General features: G+C 39.4%; 1 protein-coding gene across 1 annotated transcript; it reads left to right on the top strand.

Annotated features, from left to right (window-relative positions):
• Positions 1–401: 401 nt before the first annotated feature.
• socs1.S (suppressor of cytokine signaling 1 S homeolog) lies at positions 402–4419 on the top strand. The gene is given in 2 exon segments (NM_001092026.1): positions 402–572; positions 3409–4419. A coding segment is annotated over 1 exon segment (636 nt). The 5' UTR covers positions 402–572; positions 3409–3486; the 3' UTR covers positions 4123–4419.
• The last annotated feature ends 13191 nt before the right edge of the window (positions 4420–17610 follow it).

Genomic DNA, 17610 nt, shown 5'->3' with positions numbered 1-17610 from the left:
CTATTCCTGTCATGACTAGTTGTGGGATTGTTCAGCAGCACAGCCCAGGCTGCTTTGTACTTCTGTTTTCTTGGAAAAGAAAGTTAAAGAGCAGGGAGGGCAGGTCTGTGATAAACCAGTCAGTCAGTCACGTGACAATAGCGCGAGGGCCGCACTACAAAAGCTTTGTATTGCCGCCTTTCAGCCGCCGCAGCCTCTGTGTGTGTGTGTCTGTCTCTCTTTCCCAGAAGTTGAGAGCTGAATAGAAAGCGAAAGTAGTAGCAGCGGCGGATTCTCTACAAGAGGGTTTCAATTCAAAGAAGTAAGGGGCGGGCTCTAGAAGCGGAGGGCGGGCGCTGCGTTACAATAAGAGTGCAGGCTTTGCCAGTGAGCGAGGCATTGCTGCGAGTCAGAGCTGAGCCGCAGGAGCTCAGGACGGGATTACAATTACTGGAGTCTGCCCGAGATTATGCTTCTTCTTACTGCCGGCAGCCCTGGCACTAGCACCGCCGCTCTTCTGCTCCCCTTGGGATACTTTACTGACGGACAAGCTGTGGATTTCATTTGTTGGCCAAGGATATTACGATCCATAGGTAAGCATCGGCTCAGGTGTCAGACAGCTGATTGGGATCACTGAAGCTTGTCAGCTCGCTGGAATGTGATAATGCGGCAAAGCGAGATCAAGGCCGGCAATGCTTCCCCCCCCCCTTTTTCTATAGTGGAATGTGCCTTATTGATGGCTGGTTCAGGTAATCAGTAAAGCTTAGGGGGGTGGAATAGTTTCTGCCTGTTGAAGTGACAGCCGCGATACAGCGGCCAAGTAACCAATGTTTCTGCCATTCACTTTGTACAAGTCTTGAAGTCCAGGGAACCCCATTCTCTCAGCTGCAGCAGCAGACTTGTCCTTTCCATTCACACTGCTTCTCTCGTATCACCAAAGGCTAATTCCTCTTCAGAATAAAAACAGCAGCCCCTTATCTGATTCTCCTAGAGATAACAGGCCTCCCATATTCCATTAGCTGGGTAACAAGCACCTTGTATTGGACTCCTTGTGTTGGGACCTTGTATTTGGCACCTTGTATTGGGCTCCTTGTGTTGGGGACCTTGTATTTGGCACCTTGTATTGGGCTCCTTGTGTTGGGGACCCTGTATTGGGAACAGTCTATTTGGCTCCATGTATTGGGCACCCTGTATTGGGCACCCTGTATTGGGCACCCTGTATTGGGCACCCTGTATTGGGCACCCTGTATTGGGGACTCTGTATTGGGCTCCTTGTATTGGGGACTCTGTATTGGGCTCCCTGTATTGGGCTCCTTGTATTGGGGACTCTGTATTGGGCTCCTTGTATTGGCTCCTTGTATTTGGTGCTGTGTAAAATCTACTACAGGGACAGCATTTCCCTCTGGGCATTTGGACGCCTGAATGTTTGTAACTGAATTCCCACAGCGTCCCCTGCTCACAGATGTTGCCTCAGAAGTCATCTTGGGACACGCCACCTGAATACCCCATGCGCCCTGTCCGTTATTCACGTTCAGCAAAGCAGGGAGCACAGAGGCAGCCAATAACACTCCCCTATTCCCCCAACATTATCACACACTCGTTCTCGTTTCATAGGGAATTCCATTTCGGCAGGTGAAATAGACATTGAAAGAGATGGGGGGGGCATGAGATGTGTTTGAGATTGAATGGAGAAGAGGGAACCCAAAGATAATGGCAGCGCAGAATCTCCCCCTTTTACATTCACACATGGCACATTCTAGAACGGCTGCTAAAATCTAACCCAGATATACAAATAACTAAATAAAAAAAGCATCTTCCCTAGACGTGAGTGCAAAGTAAGCGTTGCCAGGTAGGAACAAGACACCTTTGTAGTTGTGCTAATAACAGGTTTTGCCTCCAGGAGCTGCTGCTTTTCCTTGGTAATCATGAGGCAAATGGCGAGTTCTAGAGAAAGGCACACACTGTTCCTGATGTAAGTCAACCCTTTCCTTGTAACTGTGTAACAGGAATGTGCACATGGGAGGCTATTTTAATCAGAAAATGACAAGCTTGTGTCGTTCATTATCATAATTACATGACACCTTTTTAGGTAATGTGTTTTTTTTTTAAGTCTTTAATTATATACTCCGATATGAAATGTTGTTGGACTTAAAGTAGATTTGTTACTATGGCTACAGCACTCTCACTTTCCGGACTATAATTCCCAGCATCCCCTTTAGCAGTTGGAATCCGAATACAGTTGAAATGACAAAAGATGTCTGTATCTGGTGCACCAGAAAATTTTTAAGGTTTTTTGTCTTCTCTGGGGAAAAAAACGTTTCCTTTCAGTATTTATAAATCAGTTCGATCTTACTCAACAGCTGGCTATCACTGTGGTTTAAATATTTTATGTAGTATAAAGGCACTGTTTAAGTTTGCCTTTAAGCCAGCCGATGAGCAGCGCTTCTCCTGCTGTGGATGATGGGAGTTGTAGTTCATAAGGGCAGTAGCATTGCTTTAAATTAGTAGCGGAATAATCCTTTTATTTTCTATAGCGGTGGTGAAACGTGTATATGAGTTGAGCTGAAGGGTGTGTAAGGCAGTGAATAGGTTAAGTGCTAGGGGGAGGGAGGCTTCCATAGAATTCGACTTCTGAGTTACAGTACAATGGAACTGCTCTGCTTCGGCCCATTCAGAGGAACTGCAATCAGCTGAAATGCTTGTTTTGAAATCGATGTCTGTGTGCTGGATTAGCTGTAAAAATGGCTGTGGGGAATTGTTTTCTCAGAATGTCTTCTGGCTCCTGGAGCATTTACTGATGCAGTCAATAAGTAGATCCCGGCTCTCGACGAAAGGGCTGAATTCTAAAAAGAAAAAAAAAAATCCAGGCACAGGGGAGGTCAAGTCAATCAAGTAGGATTTATTGAACCACGCTGACTGTAGAAGACACTAAAACATCTATCGATAGGAAGCAATTTAGTTTCAAGCATTTTCCGAGACCTTGGCACAAAGCCCTGAGCAACAGCTCCTCCTCACCGTCGGCAATGGGACACAAATAGAAAGCTGCTATTAATGCCAATTGCGCACATGAGGCCGAATTCTGCAAGCCGCTAAACCACGTCACTTCTTGTGAAATCACACGCTTTTTTTTTTTATAGCTTTAATGAGCTTCAATATCCCGTCCTTATCATATTTATTTCCAGAGCTCCCAGATAGTTGATAGCTTTCATTCATTTTTCTGCACTGGCAGCAAAATTAGGGTCGAATTAAGATCATTGGAACATGATATTCTGTATGTGTTAAGAGAGCAGTATTGGTAAGCAGAATACATGATTTGGTATCTGTTTATCTTTATATACATGTGTAGTCTGATGCATTCTGTCAGTTAGGTGTGTGGGGGGGGGTCATATTTACATTACACTAAGTGCCTTTTTCTTTTTCTGTTTGCAGAACAGCCACTAAAGAGTTACAGCAGTGCTGGTGGAACAGACGCTATGGAAGACCACATAGGTTGGTCTAGTCTATAGGATGGTAGCACACAGTAAGGTGGAAGCAGATAATGCAGTTGCAGATAGAAGATCTCCGCACCTGGAAGCTTCAGTCTCTGATCGTTCACAAATCCAGCCTGCCAGAGCACTCCATCCCAGCCCAGGACGTGCCACTCCTGCTTTGCTGCTCAGCGATACCCACTTCCGCACCTTCCGCTCGCACTCGGATTTCACTGCCATCACCAAGACCAGTAGTATGCTGGATACCTGTGGCTTCTACTGGGGGCCTATGGATGTCAACATGGCTCACAACAAGCTAAAATTGGAGCCCGTAGGTACCTTCCTCATCAGGGACAGTAGGCAAAAGAACTGTTTCTTTGCAATCAGTGTTAAAACTGCCAAGGAAACTGTCAGCATCCGGATTAAGTTTCATGCTGGGAAATTCAGTCTAGATGGCAGCAAAGAGTCATTCAGTTGCCTCTTACAGCTGGTGGAACATTACATGACTTCACCCAAAAAGATGCTGATTTCTCCTTTAAGGAAAGTCCGGTTACGACCTTTGCAAGAACTCTGCCGGAAAAGCATCGTAGACACTTTTGGGAGGCAAAACCTGGACAGCATCCCCTTAAACAGGGTGTTAAAGGACTACCTAAAGTCTTTCCCATTTCGGATCTAACACAGGGCATTAACGACCTTGGACACAAATACAAAACGCGTTACAAACGCCACTTCTGTGGATTATTTTTTTGAAAACCTTATTTAACTGTGGTCAAGTTTATTTTTGTAGCAATTTTAACTGTATTTTGGGATGAAACTTGAACACTTGACTTTTTAATGTTTACATAAAAAATATCGTTTGCACAAAGTAACAAGGTTGATAACCCCTTGACATATTCGTCTGCTGTGCAGAGCCCAATTTAATTACATTTTAAGTAATTAACTTTAATAAAATTTATTATGAAATATTCAGAAATACATTTCCTGGTATCTCGTTATTTTTATATGCACATTTTTAGATCTGTATGTTTCTTTCCCTGCTGCTTGTCTGTTCATAAATGGACAGTTTGGACAGATATGTTTAGGAGAAAAGAGGGAGTATAGTTATAGTTGTTTTGTGCATGAGCTGTCATCTATCTCGATATGGTGGTTGAGCTATATTTTGAGTTTTAAAGAGATATTGACACCACAGATTAAACTTTTTTTTTTTTTTTTTTTAGCATCTATCATAACGATGTCTTTACATGCTATCTGTAATTTTACGATAAAAGTATCTGCCTGATGCGTTTACATTACCTATCTGATCCCCCATGTTACTCTGTGAAGGGCTGCCATATTTGTTCAGCAGTATGGTGTGGAAAGTGATTATCTGAGACAATCTGCAATTGCTTTTTAATGTTTTATTATTTGTAGTTTTTGAGCTATTTAGCTTTTTATCCAGAAGCTCTACAGTTTGCAATTTCAGCAATCTGGTTGCTAGGGCCCACATTACCCTAGCAACCATCCATTGATCTGAATAAGTTACTGGAATATAAATCGGAGAGGGCTGAACAGAAAGATGAGTAATAAAAAGGAGCAATACGAATAAAGCGGTAGCCTTAAAGAGAAATTGTTTTTTAGATGGAGTCAGTGACCCCCATTTGACAGCTGGAAATAAATGGATCCCAATAAAGTCCAATCCAACCAACTGTCGTATATAAAGCCAAGCCAGAAACCTTCCTGTTATTGTTCAAAATCGTACTCCCAACAGAAACTTACAATCAACAACCATTGCAATAAAGTAATAGCTGATACATAATTGATATCAACACTGTATATAAACCTATACTGTACATTTAAAGGGGCAATTCTACCTTTGCCTTTATAGGACTGCTGGGCTATTCAGTTTTCTAATATTCCTGAATTTACCAGTAGCACAGGTATAGGATATATTACAGAAAAAAAATAATTTTAAAAATTAGAACAATTTGCTTATAATGGTCTCTTTGGGATATGACTGTAACCCATAGGATTACTTTCCTTCTTACACTTTAAATCCATTCCTGTAATTCAGAGCTTTCTGGATAAAATATCTCCTCTCTTCCCCCCCCCCCCCCGGGGATAACCGATTTCCTTAATTTGGATCTTCATACCATGGGGCAGATTTATTAAAGGGCGAAGTGGCTAACCCTAGCGACTTTTCGCCAGTGTTGCCATTTGCAGGGACATTGCCTATTTACTAACGGTTGAAGCCGCCAATTCGCTAGCAAAAGAGACAGGCGCTAGCGGTAATTCGCACTCTATCGCCAGGCGACTTTTCGCTCTGGCTACTCTGCAAATTTACTAAAATATGGATTTTACTGAACGTTTGCCAGAGTTGCCTTCTCCACCTCAGACCAGGTGAAGTGCATTGAAGTAAAAGTAGCTAGATCTTCCTCAATCTTCTGTCACTTACATTATATTCTGTGAGCCGAAAATGCATTAAAGTCCAAAAAAAACACTGGCGTCTTTTCTTTTTATCAGCCTGATTGCCTGCAAAAAACCAAACTTTTTTGGGTATCCGGTTTTCCCCATACATTTGCAATCATATGGAACATTAATTTTACAGTGGGCTCATGTGTAGGGCATTAGAATAATTATTTTGTCTTTATTAAGGTTCCCTGGACATGTCTTTTTAAAAGTGGAATTTGTAAGGGGCCGATTCACTAACTTCAAGTGAAGTATTCGAAGTAAAAAAAACTTCGAATTTTTGTGCTCCTCGACTATCGAATTGGCGTAAATTCGCCTGAGTAGAATGATTCGAATAGATCGAGCGCAAAAACGCTGCGACTATTCGCCATTCGATAGTCGAAGTACTGGATCGAGCACAAAAACACTGCGACTATTCGCCCATTCGATAGTCGAAGTACTGTCTCTTTTAAAAATACTTTGACTGCCTACTTTGCCACCTAAAACCTACCGAATAGGCTTGTTTTCCAAGTTTTTGATTGAATAAAAAGGCATGAAAATCCTTCGAGCGAATATTCGATCGAGCGCCTATTCGCCTGGCGAATATTCGCCAGCGCGTAAATTCGCCCGATTTGCCTATTCGATTCTATTCCCCAGTTGAATTTTGAGGGATTTAACCCCTCGAAATTCGATCCTTGATGAATTTGCCCCTAAGTGTATGCACCAACATTTAACATAAAGACGTTGTAACAACTTTAAATTTCTGCCCTATGCAAATTGACCTGAGCGCAAGATCCCTAGATTTCACTAGGCAGAAATGAACGCTAGCGCATCAGATGTAAGTAACGCTAGCGAAATGTCGCCAGTGTTTACTGCCCACGGCAAAAACTCTACATATGAGTGAATTAGCGTAGTCTGAGCGCATTTGCGCCTGACGAATTATAGCGATGGGTGCGAAATGGTAAAAAATCATGGAAACATTAAATAAACCCAATAGGCAGGTTTTGATTCCAGTAAGTACTAATTATATCTAAGTTTGGATCAAGTACAAGCTACTGTTTTATAATTACAGAGAAAAGGGAAATATTTTTTAAAAAATTGGATCATTTGGATAAAATGGAGTCTATGGGAAACGGCCTTTCCATAATTCAGAGCTTTCTGGATAATGGGTTTCCGGATAACTGATCTCATACCTATATTAAATACAGGTACATAGATTGGGGAAGGGCTATTACAGCAAGAAACATAAGTGGACGGTACATAGTGGATTAAAGGATCAAAAGCCGGCACATTGATTTACTAATGCGATAGAGGTAGACTATGTTACAGAAAGATACATTATCACAAAAACTCCAGGTCCCGATCATTCTGGATAACAGGTCCCATAACTGTATATGTGTTTTTGGAATGTAACGATAGTTTCACAAGTATCAAAAGTTTATTATATTTGAAGATTTGATCGGCTCCTTGTTTGTCCAATATAACTCATTCATGATGTCAACAGACCCACTAGAGGCTACATATATCCTGGTAGAACTATTGACATGGGTAAAGCTTATATACAGTTATGGGACCTACTGTATTATCCAGAATACTTGTGACCTGGGGTTTCCCAGATAAGGTGTTTTTCTGTCATTTGAATCTCCAAACTTTCAAGTTTACAAACAAAATAACAGTAATTCAATAAAGCCAATAGGATTGTTTAGCCACCAATAAGGATTAATTATATCTTAACTGGGATCAAGTACACAGTTCTATTTTATTACAACAGAGAAAAAGGAAATCATTTTTTAAAAATTTGAATTATATGGTTAAAACGGAGTCTACTGGAGATGGCCTTCCTGTAATTCAGAGCTTTCTGGATAGCAGGTTTCTGGATAACAAATCCCATAATCATACTTAAGTAAGAATATCACTTTATAATCGTAGATTTGTATTATTAAATCTGAACTCTAGAGTAGATATAGTGGCCAGAAGGCCTGACCTTGTCAAATAAGGAGAGAAACTAAGAAGGCAGATGTATATCGACTACATTTGCATTAATGGGTCAGGACTGAAAATTCCCTTCTCATAATGTGAGAGATCAGGGAGTAAATGTATACAGGGCAATCACCTTTCTGTGCCATCCACATCTGGACATTTCTATGCACTTTGTCACCGGATATCAATAAATTCTGGGAAATGTCACATTTTTTATATTTGTTTTTTTTTACAAGGAACGAGGAAATTGCAGGGATTTTCCATATTGCGCATTATTACATGGATTAGACACAGAACATCATTCAAGGAAGCGTTTTTCTACTTTCACAGAAATCTAAAATCATTGTTGCTGTCAAAGTTCATTGTTAAACAGGAAGAGTTGGACTGATTATATTTATTTATTAGCCTTTATCCATTATAAATTCGCTTACATGGAGCTTTACAAAGATTGTTCCTTATTTATATCAGTTCCTTTATACCCACAAAGCTACTGCCCTAGGCAGTACAACAGTAAGTAGACCCCAAGAACAAAAGACTGAGGGAATATACTCACCAAACGATCCATCAAATCCCGTTCTGACATCAGGAAATACAGCTAAATCCAAGTGAAGAATTCCAGATCCCTTAGTGGACAAACACGGAGCCAGTCAGCAGAACAGTATCTTCAAATATAATAAACTTTTGATACTTGTGAAACTATTGTTACATTCCAAAAACACATACTGTACATGTATGGGACCTGTTATCCAGAATGCTCAGGACCTGGGGTTTTCGTGATAATGGATCTTTCTGTAATTTGGATCTTTATACCTTGGGGCAGATTTACTAAAGGGCGAAGTGACTAACACTGGCGAAGATTCACCAGCGTTACAGTTTTCAGGGACTGCAGATTCACTAACGGGCGCAGGCGTCACTTCGCTAGCGAAGGAGATAGACGCTAGTGGTCATTCACACTCTATCGGCAGGCAACTTTTCACTCTCGGGAATGGACGTTACTCTGCAAATTCACAAAGATGCGGATTTTACTGAACGTTACCTCTTTCACCAGAGTTGCCTTCGCCACCTCATAGCAGGTGTATTGCTATAAAGCAGCTAGATCTTCCTCAATCCTCTTTCACTTATATCATATCCTGTGTTCCGAAAATGCATCAAAGTTCAAAAACGCTGGCGACTTTTCCTTTTTTCAGCGTGATTGCCTGCTAAAGTCCTAACAAACTTGAGGAACCGTTTTTTTCCAGACATTTCCTAACATATGGAACATTCATTTTACAGTGGGCTCATGTGTAGGGCATTATAATACCTCTATTGTCTTTATTAAGGTTCCCTGGACATGTGTTATAAACAATGGAATTTAACATAAAGACCTCCATACAACTTTAAATTTCCAGCCCTATGCAAATTGACCTGAGCGCAAGATCCCTAACGAATTTTCGTTACACAGAAATGAATGCTAATGCATCTTCACTATCAAATGCTCACACTGCCGAAGTAACGCTAGCGAAAAGTCACTAGCGTTCAGTGCCCCAGACGAAGCTCCACATATTAGTGAATTGGTGTAGCGTCAGCGCATTTGCGCCTGGCGAAGTGTTGCGCTCAGTGCGAAAATGGATGCTGGTGAAAATTCACCGGTTAGCGAATCTGCCCCTAAGTCATTCCCCCCTGTGTATATTCCCATTTATTGTCCAGCACTGGCTACAGAAAATATTGTAGCGTTATATGAACAGGATAATAATAATTGCAGCTAGGCCAGTAGGAAGTTAACATGTTGTTCTTGTTTTCTCCTCCAGTAGTCTGTAACTGGTTAACTGAGTTCTCAGGAAATTTATTCTAGTCAGTTCAACGGAAATTGGACCGCAAATGGCATTGGGACAAGGGACTGATATGAACTGATTAAAGCTATTGGTTTATTGTCTGATTGGTGTAGTAGTCTTTTGGCAGAAGACTTTGGGACTGATTTACTCAAAATTGCTAAATTGCAGTAGTATAGTTACCCATAGCAACCAATCAGATATGACTTTTATGGGATTTTTTTTTAACTTGTAACAGATTTGCAGTGCAACAGTCTTTGTACTTCTGCTTCTCCAAGTTCTTATCTGGCCTTCTGTACCGATTAGTAGATGGATTTGTAGAGGAAATAAAGGGATAGTTTGCCTTTAAGTGAACTTTGAGGGGTATATTTATCAAAGAGTGAAGTCAGAGATCACTATCACAGGTCGAATTTCGAATTCATGGGAGTTTTTAAAAACTCCCATGAATTCGAAAATGTATTAATAAAATCGAATTTGTTAAACTCGGGTGAATAGGATTGACCAAAAAGAAACTCGAATGTCATTAAGGCTGCAAAAAGCTCCAAAATTATCCCAGGGCATCTCCCATTGACTAAAACTGCAATTCGGCAGGTTTTAGGTGGCGAATAGTCGAATTTGAGTTCTTAAAGTGCCAGAGTGTGATTAATCTGGAAAATTTAATTTGAATTTTAAAAAAACTCAAATCGAATTTGCACAATTCCCTAGTAAGCAGCGCTGCGAAATAAGTCGGTGCTATATAAATACATGTTAATAATAGAAGTCAAATTTGACAGTTTTGGCCATAAAAAAAACTCAAAAATTCGAATTACAAATTCGACCCTTGATAAATCTGCCCTTATTGTTATTGCTACTTTTTATTACTCACAAGCATTTTCCTATTTATATTCCAGTCTCTTATTGAAATCAGTGTATGGTTGCTAGGGTAATTTGGGCCCCTAGCAACTGGATTGCTGAGATTGCAACCTGGAGAGCTGCTGGATTAAAAACAAGGTCGCTCAAAAAACACAAATGAAATGAAAAAATGAAACCCATTTGCAAATTGTCTCAGCGTATCACTCTCTGCATTATAATAAAAACAAATAACCCCCTTTAGGGTTAGGCCACACTGGGCGTTTTGGGGAGATTTGGTCGCATGGCGACTAATCGCCTCGTCTTTGCGGGGACCAATCTCCTCAAACGCCTTCCCTGACTCTGTGCCGGCTAAAATAAAAAAAAAACCCGGAGCTAATCATAAGCGGCGATTCGTTTTCCGAAGTCGCCCGAAGTGATTAGCGATTACATGTAGCAATCATAAAAACATAAAATGTTAAGAAGGTAAAAAACCACGTGCAACCATTGTTTGTTTAGTTATCTGCACCGTTAGCATTTCATGGGGAAAAAAAGTATATATTGTTCCAAGCAAAAAACAAGAGCAATAATAGTAAACAGTGCAATGCAGAGATTAATACCTAGATGTGAAGATAAGCACCTATTTATGATTCTCAGCTGTGTTCAAGGTTCAGAATTATGTACAGAGATTGAAAGCATTTATTTTAATAGAAAATAGTTTTTAACATACCAGTGATTAGTTCCCATATTTGGGGAATCTGGTGACTGGGAGAACTTAACTTTTTTTTTACCATATTATTCACCTGTAAATAAACGTATTATGGGTAATGTTGTAAAAAGTCTTAAGTTTGCCCATGTCTAGTAACCCATAGCAACTAATACATTTTTGGTTTAAAACAGCTGATTGGTAAATGTTGCCTGCTGATTGGTTGCTATGGGTTACTAGACCCATGGGTTGCTATGGGTTACATAACCCCTCTAGTATGTTACACAATTGCCTATTCTAAGCAACTTTCCATTTGGTCTTCATTTTTTATTTCTCATGATTTCTTCCTATTCTGCCTTTTTCTGGACTCTAACTTAAAATGCTATCTGGTTGCCAGGGTCAATGACCCCTGGAAACTGAAAAACATTATTATTATTATTATTATTTTCTTTTATTGCTAATATTAATAATATTTATTGCTAATATGTATAGGCCTTCCACTATTTATCTCCCGTTCTAACTTCCAAATTGCTGCCTGGAAGGGTTGGATGGCAACACAGATCAAGGAAATGACTGGAAACAGTTACTCAGCAACAAATCACCCAAGTGGGGCTCATTTATCAACACTGGGCAAATTTGCCCTTGGGCAGTTACCTATAGCAACCAATCAGTGATTAGCTTTTTAAAGCCAGCTGCAAGTAGAACAATGAATGCAGCTATTTGATTGGTTGCCAAGGGTTACTGCCCATGGGCAAATTTGCCCAGTGTTGATAAATGACAGACTTTACAGTGTTAGGTGTATGGTCTATTTATTGTGAGTGCTTTCGATGTTATCATTCACTGTACTAAAACGGGATGATATTAAGGAAACATTTCCATGTGTTGGACTGCCCTCAAGAGATTAAATGCAATAATGTATGACCCTCCAAATCTAAAAGTTGGACAACTTCTAGAAGAAAACAAGATTAAATAATCCATATTACAGACAGCACCCCAAGCAAGTGCTTAGTTGCATACAACAAATTTTATATTCTTACAATAAAACCATCCCAAAATACTTAGGTTTTCTCTGTGCCTTATTAGCACGTGAACTTGACTGGGTAAGGCAGGCATTGTGGACAGATGAACTATACGTTCTGCAAGTTTTTGTGAAATGCATCTTCTTCAAGTGTATTAAAGGTGGTTCACTTTAAGGCAACTTCTAATAAATTAATGTATTAGAATATCACTCTCTACATCACACTAAGGGGCAGATTTATTAAGAGTCGAATTGAAAATTAGATTTTTGGAATTTTTTTTATGGTCAAAACTGTCAAATACGACTAGGGAATTTTCCAAACTTTTTAAAAAAAAAATTTAAAATTCAACTTTGATTTTCATTCTCTGGCACTTTAAGAATTCAAATTTGAATTTGCCACCTTAAACCTGACATTCATGTATGAGTCAATAGGAGAGGTCCAGTGACTAATTTGGAGATGTTTGTAGCCTTCCTGACATTCAAGTTTTTTCGGAGAAAAAAACTCAAATCAAATTTGGTCAAATTTGATTTGAATTTGTTTCGAGTTTTCTCTTCGGGAAAAATCGTCTGAGTTTTAGATATTCGATTTAAAAAAACAAACAAAAAAAAAACCTCCCCCAATCGAATTTAGAAGAAAATTGAATTTAATAGAGTTAAAAAACTCACATGAATTCGAAATTCGATACCTTGATAAATCTGCCTCCCCAAGTTAACTCAAGGGCGAAAAACCAATTTTAACTGCTAATCTCTCCTCTCTTGTTAAGTATTCTGGGTGCTGTGTTTTTTAGATAACTGGCAGAACCAGTGGTGGAAGCAGGTATTAGTCATCCACAGAATCCTTTTGGGAAGTGTTGAATAGTCATGATAAAAGGGAAATAAATGGAATATCCTTGAAGAAGACAATTATCTGGAATTTCCTTTAACGTAATAAATAAATGGAAGGTGCTTCCTCTTCAAAGAGGGCTGTATTTATAGTAGCTCTTGTGGGATCATGAAGGATCAGAGGACCTGTCATATAAGGCCAATATAGGAGAAAAGTTTTGTTTTTTTACCCCACATTGACCGTGCAGTGATTAAAGAGCCTTATATGGTTGGGGCCTTATTCAACTCTACGGCAATCATACCAGATTGTGATGATGAAGCGGCACTTCGTTTTTTTCAATGTTGCCTCACGAGGAAACTTTGGGCGACTTTCGAAAACTAAGTGCCGTGAGTGCCATGCTGCAGGCTTTTTTTCATTGTAGCAGGAGGAAGACACGGGGAAGCAGTTCAGGGAGATTAGTTGCCCCAAAGAAGAGGCGATTAGTCGCCGGGCGACTAAATCTCCCCGAATCTCCAGGTGTGTCATTACCCTAAGGGTGACTAATCTCCCGCAATGCCTTCCCATCGGCTAGAATCTAAATCGCCGGTGGGAAGGCATTGCAGGGAGATTAGTCGCCCAAAGAAGAGGTGATTTGTCGCTGAGTAACTAATCTCCCCGAATCTGCACGTGTTTCTCAGCCCTAATACTTTGATGCAAAGCCAGAGTTGCTTAGCTTGCCCAACTTTTTCTTCTGTCTTATAGTCTGTGTCTAATCAGCCCAATTTCTAAAGTGTTCTGAATAGCTATGAAGATTCCATTTGTCTTTCATTTGCCACTTTTGTTGGTTTATCCCATACAGTAAAGCTAATACTTGGGGCCTTACTTCTCAGTCTGAATTTATCTGACCGTTTTAATGAAAAATGTACGACCAAACTAGAATCCACGATTGGACTTTTTTTATTATTAAAAAATCCCGGAAAAAAAAATCGTATTTTTGGCATTCTGATTGTAATAAATAACCCCCTTGGTGTTAGAATTAGAAACACGCCTTCCATGTAGGTTTCCTGTATGTGTTCATTCATAGTTTATTATATTCTGACACATAAACCTTTCCTATACTTCTGTCAGATTCATATTTGTACTAGTAAATGTTAGTCATGCTGCATATCTCCACTAAGTATTCCTGTAAAACATGTGACCAGTGAATCAATATGTTAAGTGCACAATGATTCAGTGATAACTACTAATAAAGATCTTGTAATTGTGTACTTACAGTCATACTAAGTAGCTCTATTCACGTATAGAACTCCACTGCTACATACAGCAAAATGTCCCAATATAGATATGGGACCTGTTATCCAGAATGTTCAGGACCTGGGGTTTCCGGATAACAGATCTTTCCGTAATTTGGATCTTCATACCTGTAAAGTCTACTAGAAAATCATGTAAACATGAAATAAACACAATAGTCTGGTTTTGCTTCCAATAAGGATTAATTCTATTGTAGTTTGGATCAGGTACAAGGTAGTATATTATCATAGAGAAAAAGGAAATCATTTTTAAAAATCTGGAATATTTGGATAAAATGGAGTTTATGGGAGATGGCCTTTACATAACTCTGAGCTTTCTGGATAACGGGTTTCCAGATAATGGATCCCAAGATATAATTAATCCTTATTGGAAAAAACAACCTATTGGGTTTATGAAATATTTAAATTATTTTTTAGTAGACTTAAGGTATGAAGATCCAAATTGCAAAAAGATCCCTTTACGGAAACCCCCTGGTCCCGAGCATTCTAGATAACAGGTCCCATACCTGTACCAGGCCAGACACAAGACCTGTGATAATATATATATTCAAAGCTTATCAACCATCCAGATGCTGCTACAACCCCACCTTGCTGGATTGATAATCGCACCTCAGTTAGCCCCTAACTGTTACATAATTAAAATATGTGGTAATGGGCATGTTAACAGAGGACTCCCATCTCTAGGTTGTGGTCACTGTCTTGTAAGCATTAGCATTTCTTTAAATAATGCATTTTAAATCTGCTTCTCCCTATAACATGATATCACCTTCTGTACAGAAGGAAAACTGCCAATCACAGGTGCACTATGCCAGACAGGTTTTCACAGCTGATACATTCACATTGCCAGGTAAAGGTATTGGACCTGTTACCCAGAATGCTCTGACCTTCTTGATAAGGGATCTTTCCATAATTTGGATTTCTATATCTTGAGTCTACTTAATAAATAATAAAAAAATATTTAAATATTAAATAAACTCATAAGGATTTATTTGCCTCTATGGATGAGTTGTATCTTAGTTGGCATCATGTACAAGGGTGCTTTATTATTACAGAGTAAACGTTAATTATTTTTAAAATTTTGAAATATCTGATTTTAGATGGAGTCTATGGGAAATGGCCTTTCTGTAATTTGGAGCTTTCTGGATAATGGATTTCCAGATAACAGATATCACACCCGTATATGACACGTTAACCTCTTTTAATATATGTTTTCTTTCTGGAGTCAGCAATATGTAAAGGTGTCACAGCTTTGATGCCTGCTTCTAAGCCATACAGAGCATTTGTTTTATAGATGGCATCAGTGACCCCCATTTGAATTCTGGAAACAGTCAGACTTGGCTGCTCTGAGTCCTCAAAAGAAACACCAAATTCCGCCACTCTCCATTCATTTCTATGGGATTTTTAAAAGAGTATTTATCAATGGGTGAAGGTGAAAGCAAAAGTTCATCCTTTGATAAATACGCCTTTCAAAAAGCAAACTTTGGCGATCTTTAACTTTACGCTTTAATAAATATCCCCCCATATTTATTTTCTTCTATTGTGTACATGTGGGGGCATATTTATCAAAAGGCACAGTTAGAGTTTGCCACAGTCCGCTAGAGTGAAATTCCGTCACTCTTCATTCCTATGGCATTTTGAAAGGCGTATGAACTTTCACTTTCACCCATTGATAAATATTCTTTTAAAAATCCCATAGAAATTAATGGAGAGTTGCAGAATTTCACTCTAAATGACTGTGGCAATCTCTAACTTCATTTTTTGATAAATATGCCCCATGGGCTTCTGTATCAGACCTCCTTCTCTAAGCTTAAACCTACAGGGCATGGACTTGAGCATGCTCAGTTTTCTCCTCTCTCCCTCCCTTCTCCCTCTTCCCCTCCCTGCTGTAATCACAGTCCAGAGCTATGAGTGAGCAGGGAGAGACTCAGGCAGGAAATGATGTCACACAAGCTAATATGGCAGCTGCTATCTTAAACAAACAGAGAGAGAGCTTCTAGAGCGGTTTACTCAGGTATGGTAAAGCATTCTACAGAATAAATATACCATTCTAGCTTACACTTTTGTGGCTAATCTATTAGCAATTCAGAGGATTCATAGGTGTAATAAAACCAAAGCTGTATCTTAACAATACTTAGGTAAGAATTTCTTTTGGTAACACAATCCCTTATTTTTAGTTGTTTTTCAGAAGAGCTAATTTAATTCATTTTATTATGCCCCATGATATACTATAGTGTAATAAAATATAATTTAATTAGTATTTTCACATTATAAACCAGATGTAATACCGAAATGTATCTCCTAACAATTTCCTTGTAGGCGTCAGTGTCATTTAGGTAAACCACCATAAAATGTAATATAACCAGGTGTTTCTATAAATATTTACTAAAACGAAGGTTATCCTGCACAAAGAGTGTTCTATCAGTATGTACGGGTCTAGTAGTTTGTGCAGCCCAAGCAACTTTAGCAAATTGAAACTGCAACATGTTTACAAGACTTTGTGTTACATTCGGCTTTCATCCTTCAAGGTTTCTTTGCCCCCTCCTGCATATCTAATTGGTAAGGACCGGTACCGTAAGACTTTCTCTTTGAACATCAGTTATAAAGCAAACAGGGGAAGTCCACACATCTACTGCGTCTTCTCCTCCACTTTCTGAAAAACTTTCAGGGTGTAATCCACGTGGGCAGGAGTCTTATGACTGCTTGCATATATTTTCTGCACACTGGCACGAGGTGTCACCCCCTGAAATACATGTTCTGAGAGAACCGAGGGCAGCCACGTATTGCCTGTGCAAAGCTTCCTGTAAGATTTTTTATATATGTAGATTGAAAGATTGCATCATTCCCAATTATGAGTGACCAAACTCACAACAAGCAATATAAGTAATTTACAGGAGAGCTCAGCTAAAGAAGTAGGTAGAAATGTTGTACTTTGTTTTGTGCTTCTGTACCAGCCCAAGGCAACCACAGCCTTTTAGCAGTAAAGATCTGTGTCTCCAAAGATGCCACAGTAGCTCCCCATCTTCTTTTCTGCTGATTCACTGCACATGCTCTGTGCTGCTGTCAATTATTGAGCTTAGGGACCCACTCACAATATACAGTACACATAGAATAGAAATGTCACAATTTAAGGCTGATTAGAAATTATTACAGATAAGTTGCTCCCTAGGCACTGAACGCTGGCGAGTTTTACTTCGGCAGTGCAAGCCTTTTCATAGCAAAGATGCACTAGCATTCGTTTGTGCCTAGTGAAAATTCGCTAGTGATCTTGCACTTAGTTCAATTTGCTTA

This window comes from Xenopus laevis, chromosome 9_10S (genome assembly GCF_017654675.1).
Source record: "Xenopus laevis strain J_2021 chromosome 9_10S, Xenopus_laevis_v10.1, whole genome shotgun sequence".
NCBI lineage: Eukaryota > Metazoa > Chordata > Amphibia > Anura > Pipidae > Xenopus > Xenopus laevis.
This window is presented reverse-complemented; position numbering and strand designations above follow the sequence as displayed.